General features: G+C 37.9%; 1 protein-coding gene across 7 annotated transcripts in view; it reads right to left on the bottom strand.

Moving 5' to 3' along the window:
- Nucleotides 1–1,032: 1,032 nt before the first annotated feature.
- Nucleotides 1,033–19,897, bottom strand: part of LOC114469935 (rho guanine nucleotide exchange factor 28-like) — a 72,314-nt gene continuing 53,449 nt past the window's right edge. For 2 of the 7 annotated variants that reach the window (XM_028457848.1, XM_028457845.1), the window contains exons 12-31: nt 19,224–19,281; nt 18,709–18,838; nt 15,073–15,203; nt 14,859–14,999; nt 13,711–13,961; nt 13,510–13,635; nt 12,100–12,217; nt 11,362–11,616; nt 11,214–11,290; nt 10,962–11,140; nt 9,808–9,905; nt 9,540–9,737; nt 8,284–8,412; nt 7,173–7,306; nt 7,056–7,103; nt 5,938–6,042; nt 5,674–5,838; nt 3,785–4,048; nt 2,706–3,072; nt 1,038–1,701 (exon numbers count right to left, since the gene is read on the bottom strand). In XM_028457848.1, the coding sequence (XP_028313649.1) occupies nt 1,520–1,701; nt 2,706–3,072; nt 3,785–4,048; nt 5,674–5,838; nt 5,938–6,042; nt 7,056–7,103; nt 7,173–7,306; nt 8,284–8,412; nt 9,540–9,737; nt 9,808–9,905; nt 10,962–11,140; nt 11,214–11,290; nt 11,362–11,616; nt 12,100–12,217; nt 13,510–13,635; nt 13,711–13,961; nt 14,859–14,999; nt 15,073–15,203; nt 18,709–18,838; nt 19,224–19,281 (3,156 nt within the window). In that variant the 3' untranslated portion in view covers nt 1,038–1,519. Of the gene's footprint in view, nt 1,702–2,705; nt 3,073–3,784; nt 4,049–5,673; nt 5,839–5,937; nt 6,043–7,055; nt 7,104–7,172; nt 7,307–8,283; nt 8,413–9,539; nt 9,738–9,807; nt 9,906–10,961; nt 11,141–11,213; nt 11,291–11,361; nt 11,617–12,099; nt 12,218–13,509; nt 13,636–13,710; nt 13,962–14,858; nt 15,000–15,072; nt 15,204–18,708; nt 18,839–19,223; nt 19,282–19,897 lie in introns of all 7 variants that reach the window. The other 5 variants (XM_028457842.1, XM_028457843.1, XM_028457844.1 and 2 more) reach the window with 5 other exon arrangements.

Here is a 19,897-nt window from a genome sequence, read left to right as displayed (position 1 = left end):
TACCTGTTCCATGGTCGACTCGCCGGCGACTAAACTGGCACACCCACTGGGCCATCAATCGATTTTTTAGATTAATTCCAGTTTTTTGTTGCGTTTTTTTTCTGCAATTACCACTTTAATGCCAGGGTTCTCAACCTTGGGGTCAGGAGACACTGGAAAAGGTTGCCAGATGCCTTTAAGAAACTAAGAATATGTATTTTTTTTTAACAACTTCAGCCAATTTTTCCTTATGCTTACCCATTTTCTGCAACTACACCAAACTTGCCACATTTTCACCTTTTTTCATCCCCTTTTCTTGCCATATTTTTGTTCCTTTTTATACATTTTTGCTACATTACCCCCATTTATGACACTTCTTCAAATTTCAGTGTCTTTTCTGCACAGTTTTTTTTTCCATTTTAATGACATTTTCGACACTTATAAACCCTTTTTTATCACTTTTCCCACTTCATGTCACATATGTTGACCCAATATTGTCACTTTTAACCTCTTTTTGCCAACTTAACCACATTCACCATTTGTCATGACCGTTATTGGTCAGTTTAAACTACTTGTTTCCATTTTTAAGCCAATATTGATACTTTGAGCCCTTTTTATTACGTTTTGTCTCCACTCTAATTTGAAAAAAATAAAAAATTTGCAACTTTTAATCAATTTCTGTGGTTTTTAAAATCCCATTTCACCGCTTTCACTTTAACCCCATTTTATATCTAATTAAAACAAGGATTTACATCCAGAAGATGACTATATACTATTGTGCAAATAATAATAATAAACTTCCTGGATAACGATGGGTATTATTCAGATAAATAAATAAATGTGGTTATCACAGATTTATAGAGCAATGGGCTATCATTTTGCTGACTTTATGGATGGGCACCAAAAAGCTGATTTTAGATAAAACACAATGCAGACCTTTGCTTCGACACTTTTTAAATGAACAACATTCCTAAAGACACATGACATTGGTGCTGAAGCTGATATCGAGACAGAACATATAAAACAGTCATTTTATTAATGTTAATAGTGCATTAATCAATTGAATGTATAATAAATTAGGTGAGAGACAAAGAAACATATACATCCACTCTTTACACACAACATATACACCATTTTTGGCACTTATGTGAGAAAACAAAGTGTGCATAGGTAGATTTTCAGAACACTATATATAGATTTAATGTGTATAAGTGTTTTTTTTTTCAATATATTTAGTCCCTTATAAATATGAACATAGTTTAGGGAGAAATAATGGCACCTGTCATATCTTTGAAGTGTTTGGTGTTTTGGTTAAAGTGTTTGTAACAAGTGCAACAGGAGCAGGAAAGAAGCAGAAAATGTGAGCGCACAGTGAGGACGAGCACGTTGGTTGGATCAAAGGACGACCACAAACACTGATAAAAGGCACAAACTGAGAAGATCCCATCTCTTAGCAACCGCTCGGTTTTATAGTCTCCAACGTTAGTGAGCTCACGTCCATCGTTATTTTAGAACGAGTCAAACAACGCCTGTTCTTTCCTCAGAGGTAAACGACGTTCTCCTCGCCCTCCTCCCCGCTCTGCACCTCCATGGAGAGGTAGGCCTGCGGGGGGAGGAGGGGGGTCAGAGACGGAGAGGTGGAGTAGTCGTCCTCGTAAAAGCTGTGACCCGTGACCTCCGACCTCCAGGTAGATTGTCTGTCCTGCACCGGGTTCAAATCTGCTGGAAGGAGAAACAGTTTTAGTGGAACAGTCAGAGGTCAAAAGACTTTGTAAGAATCCTGACAGTTCTTCTTACGCATAAAATCAAGCCTGAGCACAAGAAAAATATGTTTTCTAGCTGGCTCTCTCATTCATGTACTCAAAGTAATCTTCATGTGTATCACACTGCATTTATAGAGACAGAAAGTCACTAAATAACAGTGACGTGCTGTGAGGTTCATGACTGGTGAGGCACCGACTCTGGAGTCAGATGCACACATTTATGAACCCAATAGAAGCTTAAATGTGTTTCTTTAAAAAGCATAATTTTTGTTTTTGCACTGAAATGGTACGAGTTTAAAAGTAATTTACAAAAAAAAACATTCTGATTCTGATTATATTTACATTTTGGCCTTAATTAACACATTTGTTTTGAAAGGTTATTCTTTAATTTCTTTAATTAATTCCATATGTTTTAAATAGAGTAACAAGAAAAACAGGATTTTTCATTATTTATAAAAACATTTTCAATAAAATGTATGTTTTTTGGGTTGAACAGGGAATGTGCAATTTGGTGATTTAAAAAATAAAGCGTACACATGTTTAATGGACGATTTAAATCAAACGGGGCATTTCTGTTGTTTCAATAACCGAGTAAATCAAAGAATATTTTTAAGGATAAGTACTTATAAAAGCAGTCAGAGAGCACAAACCTTCACCCAGCGCCAAATCTCCTCTTTGTCAGATATCTGGATCAATGATCCTGATCATTTTATCATGATCATTCACACTTTAAAGACTTTATCTTCAGTCTCAGTCAGATTTGGCTGAACTGAACCACAAATCCACCACACTCATATTATAATACACAAGCTCAGACCTGACGTGAGATCTGATCGTAGTGTACGCTCACGTCAGAATTGATAAATACCAAAGCTTGCATAAATATGGTGGAATGCACGTGGTACGCTAAGATCTGATCGTTGTTAAAGGGCCAGTGTGTTTTGATCGTATCAGTGCTCTTACTCTTGTTCGTCCTCTGTGTCTGAGCAGGGACGCTGCTGCTGAATAAATGAGTGGTGTCGCTCCGCGGCTGCACACGGTCCAGGCTGGAGCTGTAGGTCGGGGGGGTGAGGGGGTCCCGTGGCTGCTTTCCGTGCGTCTGACTCAGCAGGGTGTTCAGGCTGTTGTAGAGGCTGGCTGTGAGGCCCAGCGTGGCCGTGTAGCTGGAGCCGTGGATCCCACCCTCATGGTTCTTCCTGGATACGGAGAGCAGCTGCTGGATGTTGTTGGATGGCGGATGGATGTGGTTGTGTTGGAGGGAGGACAGCAGAGCGCTCTCATACTCTGAGCTGTTTCCATCCAGGCTGCCAGAGCGGCTGTGATTGGACGCCTGTGACCAAACATGCAAATAAAGACACAAAAGGATAGAATATGTGTAACCTACTCAATGTATTATTATCTCCTGACACAAATGTGGAAGAGGGATATAGGTTTGAGCCCCGTCTGTAAGTCCGTCCGAGTTAAAGGGGACAACTTTTCTCAGAAACCGTTTAAGATCGGATAACTAAATTCGGTGAGTGGCTTCAGGGTATCAATACCTTGATGGAGTTCGAAAATGAGAAGTGCGCAAATATTTGTTCTGGAGTTATTTCCCTTATGCGTTTTTTTCTCTGTTCGAGGTATCTTCAATGGGGACAGCTTTTCTTACAAAAATGTTTATGATAGTTAGTAATTTTATATTCTGATGTGATATTTTATTACGTCTACATATCAGATTTAGGACATTTAGGAATGGTGGTCATGATGATAAACAGGCAGGCAGCGCTGGTGCTGCTGGTCGTTTCACGTGTTGATTTGTTGAGGTGAACGTCCGTGAAGTGTTGCAATGCGTACGCACTGTGTGTCTGCTGCACGGATGTACAGTGTATTCTGTTTGCTTTAAAATGTAATCCCCCTAAGTCGTCCTAGTTTATATAAAATATTCCGGTATTCTGATTACATGTTTTTAACTGTAACGGATTACAGTTATTATTTTTTAATCCAGATTACGTAGCGATGTTACTTTGTTTGATACCAAGATGTTGTTCTGACGTGTCTCTCACCTTGTATGCGTCCACTGGGATGGTCACGGGGATGGTCACGGGGAGGCTGCTCTGACGGCTGTGTCTCCAGCTCTGGAGCAGTCGTTGTTGGGCTTCGATCTTCTCCTTCTCCCTCTCCACATTCCTCTGACCCTCCTTCAGTCGGTCCAGGTTCCTCTGGTACTCCATCAGCTGAGCCTCCAGCTCCTCACGCTGACAGCGAAGCCGCTCAGCCTCCAGGAGGCACTGCTGCTCCCTCTGCTCCAGCACGCTCTCCTGCTCACTCTGAGCGCACGCACACACAATCCTAATTAAAACTTTAAACTCTTTTTGTTTTTAAAATCATAATAGATAAAAATGCATTGAGGTGATTCCAGGGAGTTCATTATAATATATACAATAATATGTTTAGGCCATGGGTTTCTGACATTTTTTTCAGACTTTAGCTTCCCTTAATAATAAATAAATAAATATCCTTTTTTTCTATTTTTAGTCCATTTTTGGAAGTTCTTTTTGACTATTTAATCAATTTTTGTCCTTTCTTAATTTTTTTTGGCCACATCCAAATAAGCTCCCTTTAGAAATACCACTTGTGCCCTTTTTTCCAACAATTTGTCTCATTATTTGCTACCATTTGCCATTATGATTACATACCACCTGGTTCCTCTTTATTTGCTCATTTTTACACTTTTGACTCTTTTCTTGCCATGTTTTTTGCCACTTTTGAACCATTTTTGGCCAGCTGTTACCATGTCTGTCTCCGCTTGCTCATCAAAAACATAGCAGATCGGACCGGACCCCTTTGGGTTGACGACCCACCAGGATGATGCCAGAACGCCAGTCCACCCCTGATCACATCCGGTGTATAGTATGCATGAAGACATAAGCGCTGTACAATAATCCTGAGTGTAGCCCTCAGTGATATTGATCAGCCTCTGCTTATTTCCTGTACCAGCGTTAAAAAGGATGATGTTTTCCAACTTATTGGAACAGGAAGAAAAATACATCAATGTCAGGGTTTTTCCCTCCAATGTATTGGTATTGTTTATCCTCGCCATATGTACAGTAGAGAACTACACTGGAATCAGTTTCCTCTTGGGTTAAATCCAAGGTGTTCATACTTTAGCTAATAAGTCTTGTGAGGTTTTTTTTTAATCAAATACTATTGTTTGCAAGAGATTCCGAAGAAGCATAGATTTCATTTGATGCAATGTTTTCTATATATTACTGCTATAGCGATCCAACAATGTTCAGGATCTGGGATGCTAACAAATATCACAACTATGTGTCAATCCTGGTCATATTTTGTGAATTTTTTGAATATGAAGACTAAAAAAAAGCTGCAGTTAAATGTTTAACAATGGAAGCTTTGTGGTTGAAGCATTCTGACTCATTTAAAGTGTAGAAATGTCTCTTGGATTTTGAGTTTCCATACATAATCCAATGAAACACATAATACTGTATTTCTAGACTACTGGTCACACTTTTTTCCCCATAGTTTAACTGGTCTTGCGACTTATATATATATATATATATATATATATATATATATATACACATAATTTAACATGTTTTAAAATGATAATTTAAACTATATAGCTATGGCTTATTCATGTTCCCAGCTATAGATGTTGCATATGTTATTAGCCGAATAAATGGTGTTGTGTTACGTTAATATCTGCACTCCTATTCATCCTGTTGTTGCGTGTGTTATTGTGTAGTTGAATAACTTGCCTTTACAGATTAAATGTCTACTTTTGGTCTTAGATTTTTTACATTTCTAAATAAATAGGATTTATAGTCCAGTGAAACATATATATATGATTTTTGTCCTGTTCGCGACACATTGTTTAACTGATGCGACTTCTACTCTGGTGTGACTTGTCTGGAGAAATCTGTGTGTGGTTCACCTGCAGTTTCTCCCGGGCCACACATTCTTTGTCCCACCGCTGCTGCTGTTGTTTCAGCTTCTCAAAGAGTTTTTGTACGTCATCCACGTCCTCTCTCTTCCTCTCTACATCCTTCTTCTCATTTTCCTCTTTCTTTTTCTCGGCACTCCTCTGCCTCTCCTGCTCCTACAACCAGGACAACACCCGTCAGATCATTTAGCCACTTAAAACGCGACTAAACTCCACTTTAGTCTTTGTTCTGATTTTGGTTTTGGATTATTTTACCAAGCTGCTATGGAGGGTAGAGATGCTTCGGAGTGGAGGTCTCTCTGCTTCTTGAAGGAGAAGCTTTTGGACTTCATGGCAGCTGTCCTGAAGAGTCACTGCTGCCTGCAAACATCACAGATGAAACATCACTCTTCAGCAGATGATCTAAGTTTGCACAGCCCCCCAAAAATAATCAACAAACCAAAAAAATATGCAAAATGACTCTAACAAACATACATTACAGAAAAATACACAAAAGGACAACAAAACTACCTCAAAAACACACAAAATGACTATAAATGTATAACAAACTCCAGAAAAATATATAAAATTACAACACAAATAATCAAAATGACTAAAAACACAGAAAAATACACAAAGAAATACACAAAACTACCCTAAAACCGCTACAAATGTACAGAAAAACCCAGACAAATATATAAAATGATCAAAATGACTAAGTAAAAACACATAACAGAACACACAAAATGACTCCAAAAAGCATACATTGCAGAAAAATGCACAAAAGGACAACAAAACTACCCTAAGAACACACAAAAGGACTATAAATGTACAAACTCCCCCACACAAATATGTAAAATGATGACAAAAATGATCAAAATGTCTCAAAACATACATAGCAAAAATACACAAAAGAACAGCAAAAATGCTTAACATGATGACAAAAATGATCAAAATGACTAAAAAACTCATAACAAAAATACACAAAATGAATCCAAAAAGCATACCTTACAGAAAAATACACAAATGGACAATAAAACTACCCCAAAACACACAAAACGACTGCAAATGTACCAAAAAAACCCCCAGAAAATATATATAAAATGACAACAAAAATAGTCAGAATGACTCAAAACACGCATAACAACAAAAACACACAAAAAAAGACAAAAAGCAACAGAAAAAGATTACAAAATGACAAGAAACTCAGACTGAAACCTTTGTTAATCCTCTGATTGGTCGATATCCTAAATGCTGACATGAATGTTGATCATGTGACCCTCAGCCCATCTCTTGGATTGTTCTACATTTATTTTATCTACGTGTTGATTGAAACTCTATGAATCTTAGGTGTTGTTTTGCTCTTGCTGTGACGTGACGTGTGCAGCGCTGACCTGCAGACTGTAGAGGAGCTGAGTCAGGCTCTGGACACTCTCCACCACCTGTGCAAACATTGTTGTTAGATTTCAAACACAAACTTCCTTTAAGTGTAGGTGATTGGTGAGTCGGACCTTTAAAATGTTCCCCTTGTTGTCCCCCTTCCGAGGCTCGGTCACACAGCTCCATACTGCGCTGTCCAAGCCTGCTGACTCACTGTCTGACCCCAGGGAGGCAGAGCTCATACTGAGCGTGCTCAGATAGTCCGCTGTGAGGTAAAAAAGGAGCGCGTGTCAAGCTAATCCAAAAGTTTTCATCTTCTTTTGGTCACTTTTTAACATTTTGTCACAGTCAGAATAAATCAGCTTCATTTTGAACTGAACACTGTATTAAATAGTGTAGTTTGGGTTTGATGATTTGGCTTTTATTAAAGGTAAATGGCCTTGATTTATGTAAAAGCTACAGTACAAGACGTCTCACTTCTTCATTTAGGGACTACGACTTTGATCACGGAAAACAGCTGGAAAACGTGGAATAAGCAATCCAAAGTGTTTATATATTTATTTGTAACTAATAATAGACATGGAAATACTTCACATGCATGTTTTGGGAGTTTAAAATTATAACTCTTTCACATGCTATTTTTCCCTAGCAAGTGTAGCAAATAGAAAAAAATTGATCTTGTTCCTACTTTGCAGTGCTTGTATGTATTTTGTGTACTTTATTATTTATTTCTGTTATATTATGTATATTTCTGTTAATATTTCTTTTCTTGTAATCTGATGGCTCTGAGGAAAAATACAATGTTTTTGCGGAAACATTAAAAATGACAATAAAAAACCTTGAACTTTGCGCTACGTAATCACGGCTACGCGATATTTCACTAAACCCTGACTTACATTATGGACCATATCACGCATTGTCATGTTATTTTTCCAATAAAATGGGTAGCGGTGTAGCTAACGAACATTTTTGCAACATAATCTTATGTGGTTTCACCCTCTCATCTTCTCTTAGTCGTCTGAAGCATAAAAATATGAAATTAATAATAATAGTTGAATCTACGAACCTTTTCTATTTTGCATGTTTGATACAATTTGCGGTAGTTTAATAGCTTATAAAGTCATGTAAGTAGGAAAAGACGATGAAATGAAAACAAAACCACATTAATGACTCCCGTGTTGTGTTCAGGGACCTTGGCTTTGTGGTGAATATTGACAGTGGTGTAGTTAGTTAGTGACTCACGTTCAGTGGGAGACTCCTGAATGCTGCTCCCGTGGCTGTTGTAGCTGCAGCACTCGGGGCCTCGTACGGGGGAGCCCTGACCCACAGGGAGGCCCTCTGGGGTCTGCAGGATGGTGATCAGGTTCTCTGCTGCAAAAATTGGCCACAATTTCACTTTACTTTGCAATAACCGTAGAATATATATAATACAGCATAAATACATTTTTAATACCTTATAAAAAGCAATATGTTGTCTAATAATATAATCTCTAATTGTCAAATAAAGACTGAAAGTCTTCAAACTCCAGGACAGTGTTTTTCAACCTTGAGGCCGTGACCCCATGTGGAGTAGCCTGAAATTTAAATGAGGTCGCCTGGAATGTGTTAAAAATAAAAACATTTTAAATAAAAAAAAATATATATATATATATTTTTTCCAAATTAGAACACAACATACAATATTAAACAACTGTATTCTATATTTGTCAAATATAAATCTAGTTCAAGTAAAATGCAGTAGAAAGAAAAGAAGAAAGAGAAAAAAAAATACAGTATAAAAATACCTGAGCTGGTGCATCTTGTCACTTAGTGCATTAATTCTGCTTATTCTGTAGTTGTTACTAGGGGTGGGTACCTCAGGATACGCGATACAACGCTCACGATAATGATCATCTCACAATATGACGATACTGCGATTATCAATATATTGGTCAGAAATTAATCTACGACATAACAAGAGAAAAAAGATTAAGTAAACAAAATAAAATTTTAATTTTATATCTCTGAAAGACAATAAATTGAAAAAGTGTCCTATGAACATTTCTGTAAATAACCAACATACCAATGTAAACAAAAAATAGAGTCTTTGTTACCAGTGACACCATTATAGTGAAATATTCTAGTAAACAAAATATTGGTTCCTTCAACAAACAGTGACAAAATTTCTGTGAAAACCTACCTGCACATTTTAGTGAAAAAGCAGAAAAAGTCAAAAAAAAAAAAAAAAAGAAACTCGATACTTAGCGCGAGCATATCTATAATTGATTGTGCGAAAAAATATTGCGATAAATCGCCGTGTTGAGATATCGTCACACTCCTAGTTGTTACACAGTATAACAAGCATGATCAAAAAATATTTATGGGGTCACGGTCCAAAAAAGTGTTGGGAACCACTGCTTTAGGATAATCATTTTTGGTAAGATTGTTTTTAAAATACTGTCACATATATCTAAACTAATCTACAGACATTATTATTATTCAGGGAGTGATGTGAGCACCTTCTCTCAGTGCAGTGGACAGTAATGATGAAGCCTGTCTGGTGGTCTCACAGTCGGTGTAACGCACTGGTTGTACCAGCAGGTAGCGTTGTGCTGGAGGCTCTGGTGAGTGAAGGGTTAAATCAGTGAGCTCAGCATAAAGCTGTAACTTCTCCTCCAGGCTGCTGCAGATCTTCTGGTCCTGGTCCAGCAGTGTGTCTGGAACATATTACAGTTTTATTTATCTACTTAAACTGTCATCTGTTGGTTTGTTAGTTGTTTTTTTCACCTTGGAACTTGTTGATCTTCTGAGCTTTGACTTCAGCAGCTTGTCTGGCTTCCTCTGTCTCTGTGCTTCGCTCTTCCTCCTCCTCTTCCTCAGGACAGCTGAGATTTTGGATCAATAGTTTAGAGCACGTGTCAAACTCATTTTAGTTCAGGGGCCAAATACGGAGCAGTTTGATCTGAAGTGAGCCGCAGATTTTAGGTGGAAAAAAAGAGCAATTTCAACATTAACTGTGCCCTAGTTTGCACTTCTACGTATAAATTACATTTAAATAATAAAGTATGTGGGGCACCAATACCATTTAAGTAAGAAGTGACAGATATCAGTCCCTGCACGATGTTCTATTTTAAAATTCATTGATTTTGTGACCAATATGTACTTAATTTGGGGAATTTCTGTGAAATAATTTTAAGAAAATTGTAGGATTTTATACATATATATATATATATATATATATATATATGTATATATATATATATATAAATTAAAAATAACCTCATGCTATATAAGCATAGATATCTACAACTGAATTAGTGGGAAATTTCCACAAAGATTCATGTTTTCTCTGTCAATATTTCTTTTCTCCTGCAGGCCAAATTGGATGCTATAAAGGGCCAGTTTTGGCCCCCAGGCCTTGAGTTTGACACACGTGGTTAAGAGCACAAATGGGGGTACGTGATGGAACTGTAGGGGGTACTTGACAGAGAGAAAGTGGAAATGTAAGAAATGAAAGCATTAAAAGTATTGGGTTTTATAATGTTTATTTTTAGTTAAAAATGATAATCATAATAATGATGATGGAAATAATCTTGATTAGAACATGAACTAAAAATATAAAGGTCAGTCTTGCTCCCACACTGGGCGGGAGATGACAGGGAATGATATAAAACTATAGAAATACATTTGTTCAGTAGACACTATGTACTGTTTCCTTCCACTTATTTACAAAATAAGAGTCTTTAAAATGTGTGTTATCACCCATTCATTCCATCATTATGCTCTGTAGTTGTTTTTTCATTGTATTCTGAGCAAATTGTTGTAATCGAACAAAGGAGGGATTTGGTTCAGGAATAAGAGAGGGGTACTGGTTTCGAGGATTGTTAGCGACCCTTAAATCACACGCACTAAGCAGGTCTTTGGCTGTTTGACGGACTCACCTCTCCACAGCATGTCGGATGTGTCTCATCCACGCGTTTCTCTCCTCTCTGGTGTTGGTGTGGACCTCGTACATCTCGGGCCCCGCTGAGGAAGCGGAGATGAGGAACATCCCTCTCTCCTCGTTGGCCACCTCTCTAACAATGAGCTTCTGTAAAGGGATTACCGGAGGCTTCTGGTCCTGTGGGAGCGAAGCCATTAAGATGTAATCGGTGATAAAGATGATTGGAATGGAATGTTTGTTTGAGGCTTACGACGGCAGCAAATATGAAGCGCTGATCTTTCTCTTGTAGGAAGATCAGGACGTCGGTAAGAAGAAGAGCCAAAGTATCTGAAAGCACAGAAGCAGACTAGATGTAGAATGGGTGGAGGGAACATTTAGTGGCACATGTGATGCGTTACCTTTCAGGCGACCTGTGGCAGTCTTCCAGTAAACCAAGCCTTTGTGCTGCAGCTCCCGATGTTTACAGTGCACGTCCTGTTTACGGAACACTTTGCCGTTCTTTAGCTTGGCAAAGCTCTTGTTCTCCAGCCGGGCCGACACTTCCTGTAGCTCCTGACATCTCTCGTGTTTACTCACTGTCAGGTCCACCGCCGTGATGATGTCACGGATCTGAGCTAAAGCGGCCGACAGGTCAGAGTGTTCCTGACTCCCTTCTGTGGGCACAAACACACGTTCAGTGACAGTGTTTCAACATACACAGATCCATCAAACGCTAACCAACCAGGGTTGTCAAACTCATTTTAGTTCAGGAGCCAAATATGGACCAATTTCATCTCAAGTGGATGGGGGTAGTTTTCAATCTCAGTTCAATTCACTTCAATAAATCTTGATTTTGTTACACATTTTTGAGTAATTTAGAGGAATTTTGCTTTTGAGAAATTGCAAGATTTAGAGTTATTTGCACAATTTGCAATTAAAAATGACAACATTCATGTAATATAAACAAAGGAAAAATGCAAGCCCCTAAAAATATTGTCAAGTTAAATTAAATTGGTGAATTAGAGATATCTACAACTGGATTTTTCGATAATTTACACAATAATTATTGTTTTCATCCGAATTGGATGCTCGAAAGGGCCGGATTTGGGCCCCGGGCCTTGAGTTTGACACATGTGGTTTAGGTGCAGACAACTTACCCTGAGTGTAGAGTAGAATCCTCTCCAGCAGCACAGGATACTTGGTGATGCGCTGAGTGACCAGCAAAATAAATTCTGGCACCTCTCGCCGTCGGACCAGAGAGTTGTTACTCTGTTGCTGTGAAAAGAAAAAAGTATTCACAAATCAGCGTGTGTGTGTGTTTGCAACTGTAGAAATTGGTAAATGCTAATAAAAATAATACGTAGGGCTGAAACAAACATTTATTTAATTAATAAATTAATTTTACATTTTTTAATCGTTTTTTTGGCACATAATTAAATTATTGCAGGACACTAAAATCTAAAATCTTTTTCTTGCACAGAACAATTAAACATATGACAATCTTACAAAAATAATTTCACATGAACTTTGAAAGAGCTGTTACTTCAATATAGGCCTAATAAGCAACATAGACTGAATAATCACAACCCCAGTGTTTCACCAAACAGTGCATTTAGATCTAAATTGTAGAAACAGTTTTTAATTTAAACTTTTTTAAAAACCTAAATTTAACAATAAAAAATTAGAATTTGACATTACACATAAAAATGAAGACAATGCGTGTCAAACCAAAAAACTATTTCAATAACTAACACACCTTTTAAAATAACAGTGCGTCATTTCATTTTATTATTTTTTAAGTGTTTTATCAATACTAACGCAATTAGGTTTCCACAAATTAACTAAGAAACAAGATAAAATCACAGCGTGATGAGATGAAAGCATCACCAGTTGTTACGGTGACCAGTTGAATTAATGCATCCTTAGATAAAGTGCTTCCTGCCTGTGATTGTCCTTCCCAGTGGTTCCCAACCTTTTTCAGGTCGTGACCCCATTTTGATAGACTCTGGTGAGCCCAGAAACATTTTAAATTTTTGATCATTGTTTGTTATAGTGTGTTATGAATACAGATGCTCCACCTCTGATATTTTTAATCTGCATTTTACAATACAGTTGTTTGATATTGTGTGTGATGTTTTTGAAACATAATATTTAAAATCAGTAATTTATCTATTTTTTAATCAATTCCCTGACCTTTCAGGTGACCTTATTTTAATTCAGGACCCCAAGGTTAAAAAACTCTGCTTTAGACATAAAAATGTCTTTCTTCCTGTTATTTTTCCCCCTGAAGAATCTAAACTACTGTAAGTTCTGAGGAAGTGACACAAGTGGTCATTTCCATTTTTGTAAACTTGTGGTGCTAGTTAGCTAGCGCTCAGCTGACTGCTCCATGATACTTTGGGTAACCATGGCAGTGGCAGGGGGGGAAGCATCATTCAGATCATCTGCATCGACTCATTTTCTGAATCGGTTTAGTCGGTTTAATTAACGGATCGTTTCAGTCCTCTGTGTATGTGTATGTACAGTATAATGTATGTGTGTGAAACACAAGCAGATGTGTGACTTACCCTGACAAAATTCTGCAGTTTTTTGTTTTGTTGCTGGAGCTCTTTGAAAATATTGACAGCTTCGATGTGATGGCTACAGAACTCTCCGTACAACTCTTTCATTGTCTCTGCATTTGCATCCGAGAACTGAGATTTTAAAAAAAAAAGAACAATCAGATGCAGAAGACCCACACGGGTCAGTGAGAATCGTTCTCTTCACACCTGCTGAAGGAGGATATCTCCGATCTGATGGATGAGGTAATTCTGTGGCTTCTCGGTTTGGGTCGTGCTCTGCCGCCGTTCGTGCAGGGCTTTGAACAGATTCCTGTGGAAAAGCAGCAGGGGGTCCAAGCAGGGGAAGATACGGGCCACGCAGTCCCAGTCCAGCTGCAGCTCCTCCAGCATTCCTCTCCTGAACACCTCGGACATTACCGTCAGGGTTTGGATGTGGTGCAGTTCAGTCTGCATCAGCTCTGAAAGAAGATTATCTTGATTATTGTATCGATCCAAAACAATTTCCATATAATTTTTTTTAATTGTGTTTTTAACAAAAAAAAAACACGTGATTGCGCTAACATAGCACGTAAACGCCCGGTCACTAGGTGTCAGTGAACCACATCAGACCTTGTTAAACTACCTCACTACTCAATGCATTTTAGCTACTTTATTTTCATAAAACATACTGGGCACTTTTATAGATGTTTGTGGTTATATTTGAAAGAATTTAAGAACTTAACAGAATCAGAATCAGTTGTGGAAACAAAAGTTAAACTTTTTTGAAAAATGAAATTTTACAGTTTGATGAACATAGCACTTGTTTTTGATATTGGTGCTAAATAAATTGTATTTCATACCATTTTGTACTTGTAAAGGTGAAATGTGTATCAATTATCCTGGGATCGTATAAAACAGTAATATCAGTATTGTGAACAATGTATCGTATCGTATCGTGAGGTAACCATGTCATTAACCAACTCAGTCCCAAGTAAACAAATAAATAATTAAAAGCACGACGTGTGTGAGATAAATACAAATCTGTCTTTTTTTTTTTTATTTTAAAAAGTTAAAAACTTAGAGAAAAGAAAAGAAACAAAAGTTTGCTTTTACTTGTTCTCGCAAGTAAATTTTTTTCAAATAAATTGTATTTCATACACTTTAATACTTGTAAAGGTGAAATTTGTAATTATTGATATGATATATCGCGATTTATACTGTGGTATTCGGGATATGCTGTATCGTATTGTGCAAATCGTGAACAATATCGTATCGTATCGTCAGATTAATGGCAGTGTACACCCCTAATAGGAAGGGGTGTTAGAAAGAGCACCAACAGGTGGAAATATGCACAGGTGAGAGAGAGGGAAAGTCACCATAAATCACATCCTGTCGTTTCGTGGTGTGTCTGTCGTGTTTTCTGCTAAACTCAGCGCTGACGACCAAACTCCACGACTCTGCGTCCAAACCCAACAAGTCAGCGGACAAGTCGCTGAGTAGAGGAGCGTCAACAGAATCTGTGTGAACAGAATAAATTGTGCTGAATCCTCCAGTGTGTAGTAATGTGTCCTCCCAGGTCTTAGTGCTCACCATGTGTTGTCATTGGTGGCTCCAGGGACGGTGGTGTCATAGTGATGGGTGTTCCCTCATCAGACACTGAGCTGTTATTAGAGGCTGTCACAGCACAGTCACTGTCTGCTCCCATCACATCACTGAGCCGTCTGAGAGGAAACCAACTGCAGTATTTACAACTGAACATCATGTCTTACCAGCTTTTAGAGCTGCTCTTTAAAGAGGATTAAAGTCATACTAACTCAGTGGTTCCTAACCTTTTTCAGGTCGTTGACCCCAGAGACATTTTTTCTTTCGAGAAATAGTTTTTGATCATATTTATTAAAGTGTGTTACAAATACCGAGAAGCCAGGATTAGTGCGCCACCTCACATATTTTTATACTGCAATTTATTTTAACTAGATTTATGTTTGAGAAAGTTTAAGTATAGGATACAGTTATTTGATGTTTATTGTGTGTGATGTGTTTTTGAAAAATATTAATTTAAAAAAAATCTAATTTTTTTTTTTTTTTTTTTTACCAAATACTAGAGAAGGTTGAAAAACACTGTACAAACCCCTCTTATGAATACACTTTAGAGGATCAGTCTAAAGCTGAATAATACAACTTTGTTATTACTAATTTGTTTAAGAAAGGTCATTTGTATCAACGTTTATCCTTCAAATACATGTAATATCCCTTTATGTGGGCGTCGCCATTTTGGAGATTTCAGCCAATCAGCGTTTGCATATCATGTTGTTGACGTCATGTCAGGATTACTTTTTCATATTTCCACTCCCATAGAGAGCCTATGGTGAAATACCATTTGAATTCATTTTAATTAGGTGTCATCCAGTTCCTTGGATGCTATGGCATTATTCCTAAGAAGACCAGGAACGTTACAGTAGACGGATTTTGATTTGACTAAGCAGGAAATGAGAACTCAAACTTTGAAAATTAACATTTTATTGCATATGCAGCTTCTAAACCAACCTCTCCATTCTCCTGATAAAGTTACCATATAATAATCTTTCAGTTGAGCTATTTGTCATTGAGGTTGAGGATCCCTTTTAAATTTGGGGTTGTAAAATCTAATTCATCTTGACTAATGTAATAAACACAACATTTTAAGAATGAATGTCCATTATATCAGAATACTAAACAGATGGGATTTTGTCACCTGCAGTTCCTGTAGAAATGTTTTTTTTCTTCATTAACTGTAAATGAGGAGGTACCATCACCATTCACACTTTAAAGGCTTATAATAAATTCATATCCCCATTGATAATGATAGAGTGGGTCCAAATCTATGTGGACCCCAAATTTTTCTTTCTTTCTTTCTTTTTTTAAAAGCGATAAAATTTGCAATCTGGATTTGATCTGGATGAAACTATTAGGAACCAACTCATCATAACTATGTCAAATTTCGTAAAGATTGGTTAACTTTCAACCAAAATATACATTTTTAAAATTTCACCAATGATGAGATTTAAGGATTATTTGAATTTTAAAAACTGATCCTGAATCTGTATATTGATCCAGATCCTCTCCAAAACAGAATGGAATCTTCCATGGTGTAAGCCAGTCTAACTTTGGTTCAAATATTTGTCAAAATCCACAAGTACATTTGATGTAATCCTGCTAATAGTCAAATGACTAAATACATGCAGGTGAAAATATTACTTCCTTGGCGAAAGTAAAAATAACTAGAACTGCAAGCAGTTATGAAATTGGGCCAAGCATTCAGGACACAGGCCAATGTGCCATTTGCTGTGAAAAGGTGGATATGAAGTTTTGGAAGATGTGATTTAAAATGTCAAAGTTACAGGCCAAAATGCGTTTGCACCCATTATAGCGCCACCTAGTGGCACACTTTTTTGTATGAGTGGTCTGTGTGCTCTTCTATATATAGCCTGTAAATTTCATTTCAACATAATAATTCAGCTGAAATAATTGTTTTTTTTTTTTTATAAATTATGTTGTAATCAGCCACGTCGACTTCGACCAATCGCGAATAACTTCAAGATATGCCCTCGGGAGTGACCCAAGGTCATACCCACCAGGTTTGGTAAAAATTGGTCTTGCCAATTAAGAGATATAAATTTCCAATATTTGCAGCGCCCCCTAGTGGCTTAAATTAATACAATTTTGCTCATACCCCCACAGTTACATGCAAACCAAGGATCTTAGATTTGGTGTTGTTCGCCTTTATTTTGACCGAGATATGCACCAGGTCGTGTTTTTATAGCGAGCTAGAAATTTTTACTCGTTAATAATTTGCGCATATTTTGCCCCAACAAAAATTTTTTGCTGAACTTTAGATCAGGTCCAAAAGAAGTCTCAACGTGCCAAGTTTCACGCTGATTGGACAAAACCCCAAAGAGGAGTTTGAAAAAATAGGTTTTTGATGTGTAGTGACTTACAAAGAGCAATATGCCGTGGGAGTGGGCGTGGCCTATGTCAGAAGATGCGACTCTATGTAGGGAACACGTGGATATGAAGTTTAGAAAGATGTGAATTAAAATGTCAAAGTTAAAGGCCAAAATGTGTTTGGTGCAATTTTTGGTATGGGTGGTCTGTGTGGTCTTCTATATCTACCCTGTACATTTTACTGCCCTCAACATAATAATTCAGCTGAAATAGATGTTTGTTTATTTATATGTTATGATGTAATAAGCCACGCCCATTTTGACCAATCACGAATAACTTTGACATATCGCCTCAGGAGTGACCCAAGATCATACCCACCAAATCTGGTAAAAATTGGTTGCCATTTAGGAGATGTAAATATTCCATATTTGCAGCGCCCCCTAGTGGTCTACATTATTCAAATTTGGCGCATACCCCCACAGTCACATGCCAACCATGGATCTCAGATTTGGTGTTGTTAGCATTTATTTTGACCGAGATGTGCACCAGTTCGCGTTTTTATAGCGAGCTATAAAACTTTACTCGTTAATAATTTGCGCATATTTTGCCCGAACAAAATTATTCGCTGAACTTTAGACCAGGTCCAACTGAAGACTCTACGTGCCAAGTTTCACCCTGATTGGACAAAATCCCAAGGAGAAGTTTGAAAAAGAATGTTTTACAGTTTTTGCAATTTTTCTCCGACAAAAGTTGAGGTGGAAATGGGTGTGGCCTAGCCCAGGTGATTCAGTGCTATTCAAGGAATCTGTGGATATGAAGTTTTTGAATGTGCAACAAACGGTGTGGGAGTTATAGACCAAAATGCGTTGACCTTTGTTATAGCCCCACCTGCAGGGGGATATATGTGAGTTTTTGCGTCCCAGGTCCCCTGGGGGTCTTGGATCCACCCTCCAAAGGGCAACGCCCTCCCTTGCACGGTTTAGCCTGTAGCACCACTTTTACCGGGAGAAAAATTAAATTTAACTATAATCGGAACGAATACAATAGGGTTCCTAGCACCGCTGGTCCTAGGAACCGTGTATGTAAGCATACGCAGTACCCCGGCCCCGCGGGCTTGGCCCCCTAATAATTTAAATATATTAAAGTTTGAAAATAAATCATTGATCAAAAATGATAGCAGTCAGTTTATAATAACTTTTACAACGTTAAACACATTGAAGGAAACTGGAGGTCAGTAGACTTGTCTCTGTTAGTTTCATGGAGGAAAAGCACAAAGCTGTTCTGACGGTCCCATCACTGACTTACCTGCTGTCTATAGAGATGGTGTGGCTCTTCGTGAGAGGAGCCGTTTCTCTTTTCTCTCTGGTCATTGTTGGAAGTGAAACAGAGGACGATGAGGGGAACATGGAGGCTGGAGGATTTTCTCTCCCAAAGTCTAGAATACAGACCATTGGGAACAGAAATCAGTTCTGAATGTGAGGCTTTTCCACTTCACAAACAAACACTTCAAGTGGCCATTCGAGCTCTGTTTATTTCCTTACGTTTGACACATTATTTGGACATAGTTGGAATCAGAAAACTTCCTGTTCCCCAAGAAAACACTTAAGTCTTGAGATCATGAGAAAACACCCACACACATAACCTTGTCCGAGTCAGATCCCCCACTGAGGTGGATTAAATATTAACTTTTTGTCTTAATACAACAATGAGGAGCAATGGCTTACTTAGCCCACGACAACGTGATTAAGAAAGGACAGGACAGGGGGGCTCAGGGTAAGGTGGGACACCAGCATAGGGGGTGGCAGGCACGAGGCACTCACTCTGTGGGAGGGACAAGGTCTTGCTTTTTATCAACACTGCATTCCTCTCCTGTGGTTTCTGGGGGAAGGACATAATCATATTAATGTCAGCAGCTGTCCCGCTTTTTTTAAACAGTGCAGCCTCAACCCAACCTTTCTGTCAACATGGCAATTTATGCCCACACACACACACATGCACACGCACACACTACATCAAAGGAACACGAGTAGATCTCTGCTGGCCTCTGACAACAACACTTTGTGTGTCACATTTTATTTACATCTTACCTTTCAACCCCCCCAAATAAATTCACTGCATTTATTTCATTTACATTTAAATAAATACAGTTTTACTCAAAGTTTTAAACATAAGTCTGACATTATGTCATTATCTGTCATTAGCATGAATAAGGTGTCATGAAGGCTGTCATTAAGTGTCGCTCGCTAAATTATGACACCTTTGGAGCTATGTTGGCATTATTTGGGTTAGGTGGAGGGATCTAGTAAAGTTAGGATAACCAACGACACTTAAAGTTTGTGTATAGCAGAAATACATTTGTGTGATGAGTTTGTCACACCACAGAAACATGTGTCATTAACCACTGAGCCAAATTTGAAAGATGAAAAAAATCGCTAAGTTTATAAAGTTTGGCCTCAAAATCATGAAAAAACAAGCACTTCTCTCTGCTCTGAAA

Source organism: Gouania willdenowi, chromosome 9 (assembly GCF_900634775.1).
Source record: "Gouania willdenowi chromosome 9, fGouWil2.1, whole genome shotgun sequence".
NCBI classification, from domain to species: domain Eukaryota; kingdom Metazoa; phylum Chordata; class Actinopteri; order Blenniiformes; family Gobiesocidae; genus Gouania; species Gouania willdenowi.
The sequence above is the reverse complement of the archived record's forward strand: the minus strand, read 5'-3'. Positions and strand labels throughout refer to the sequence as shown.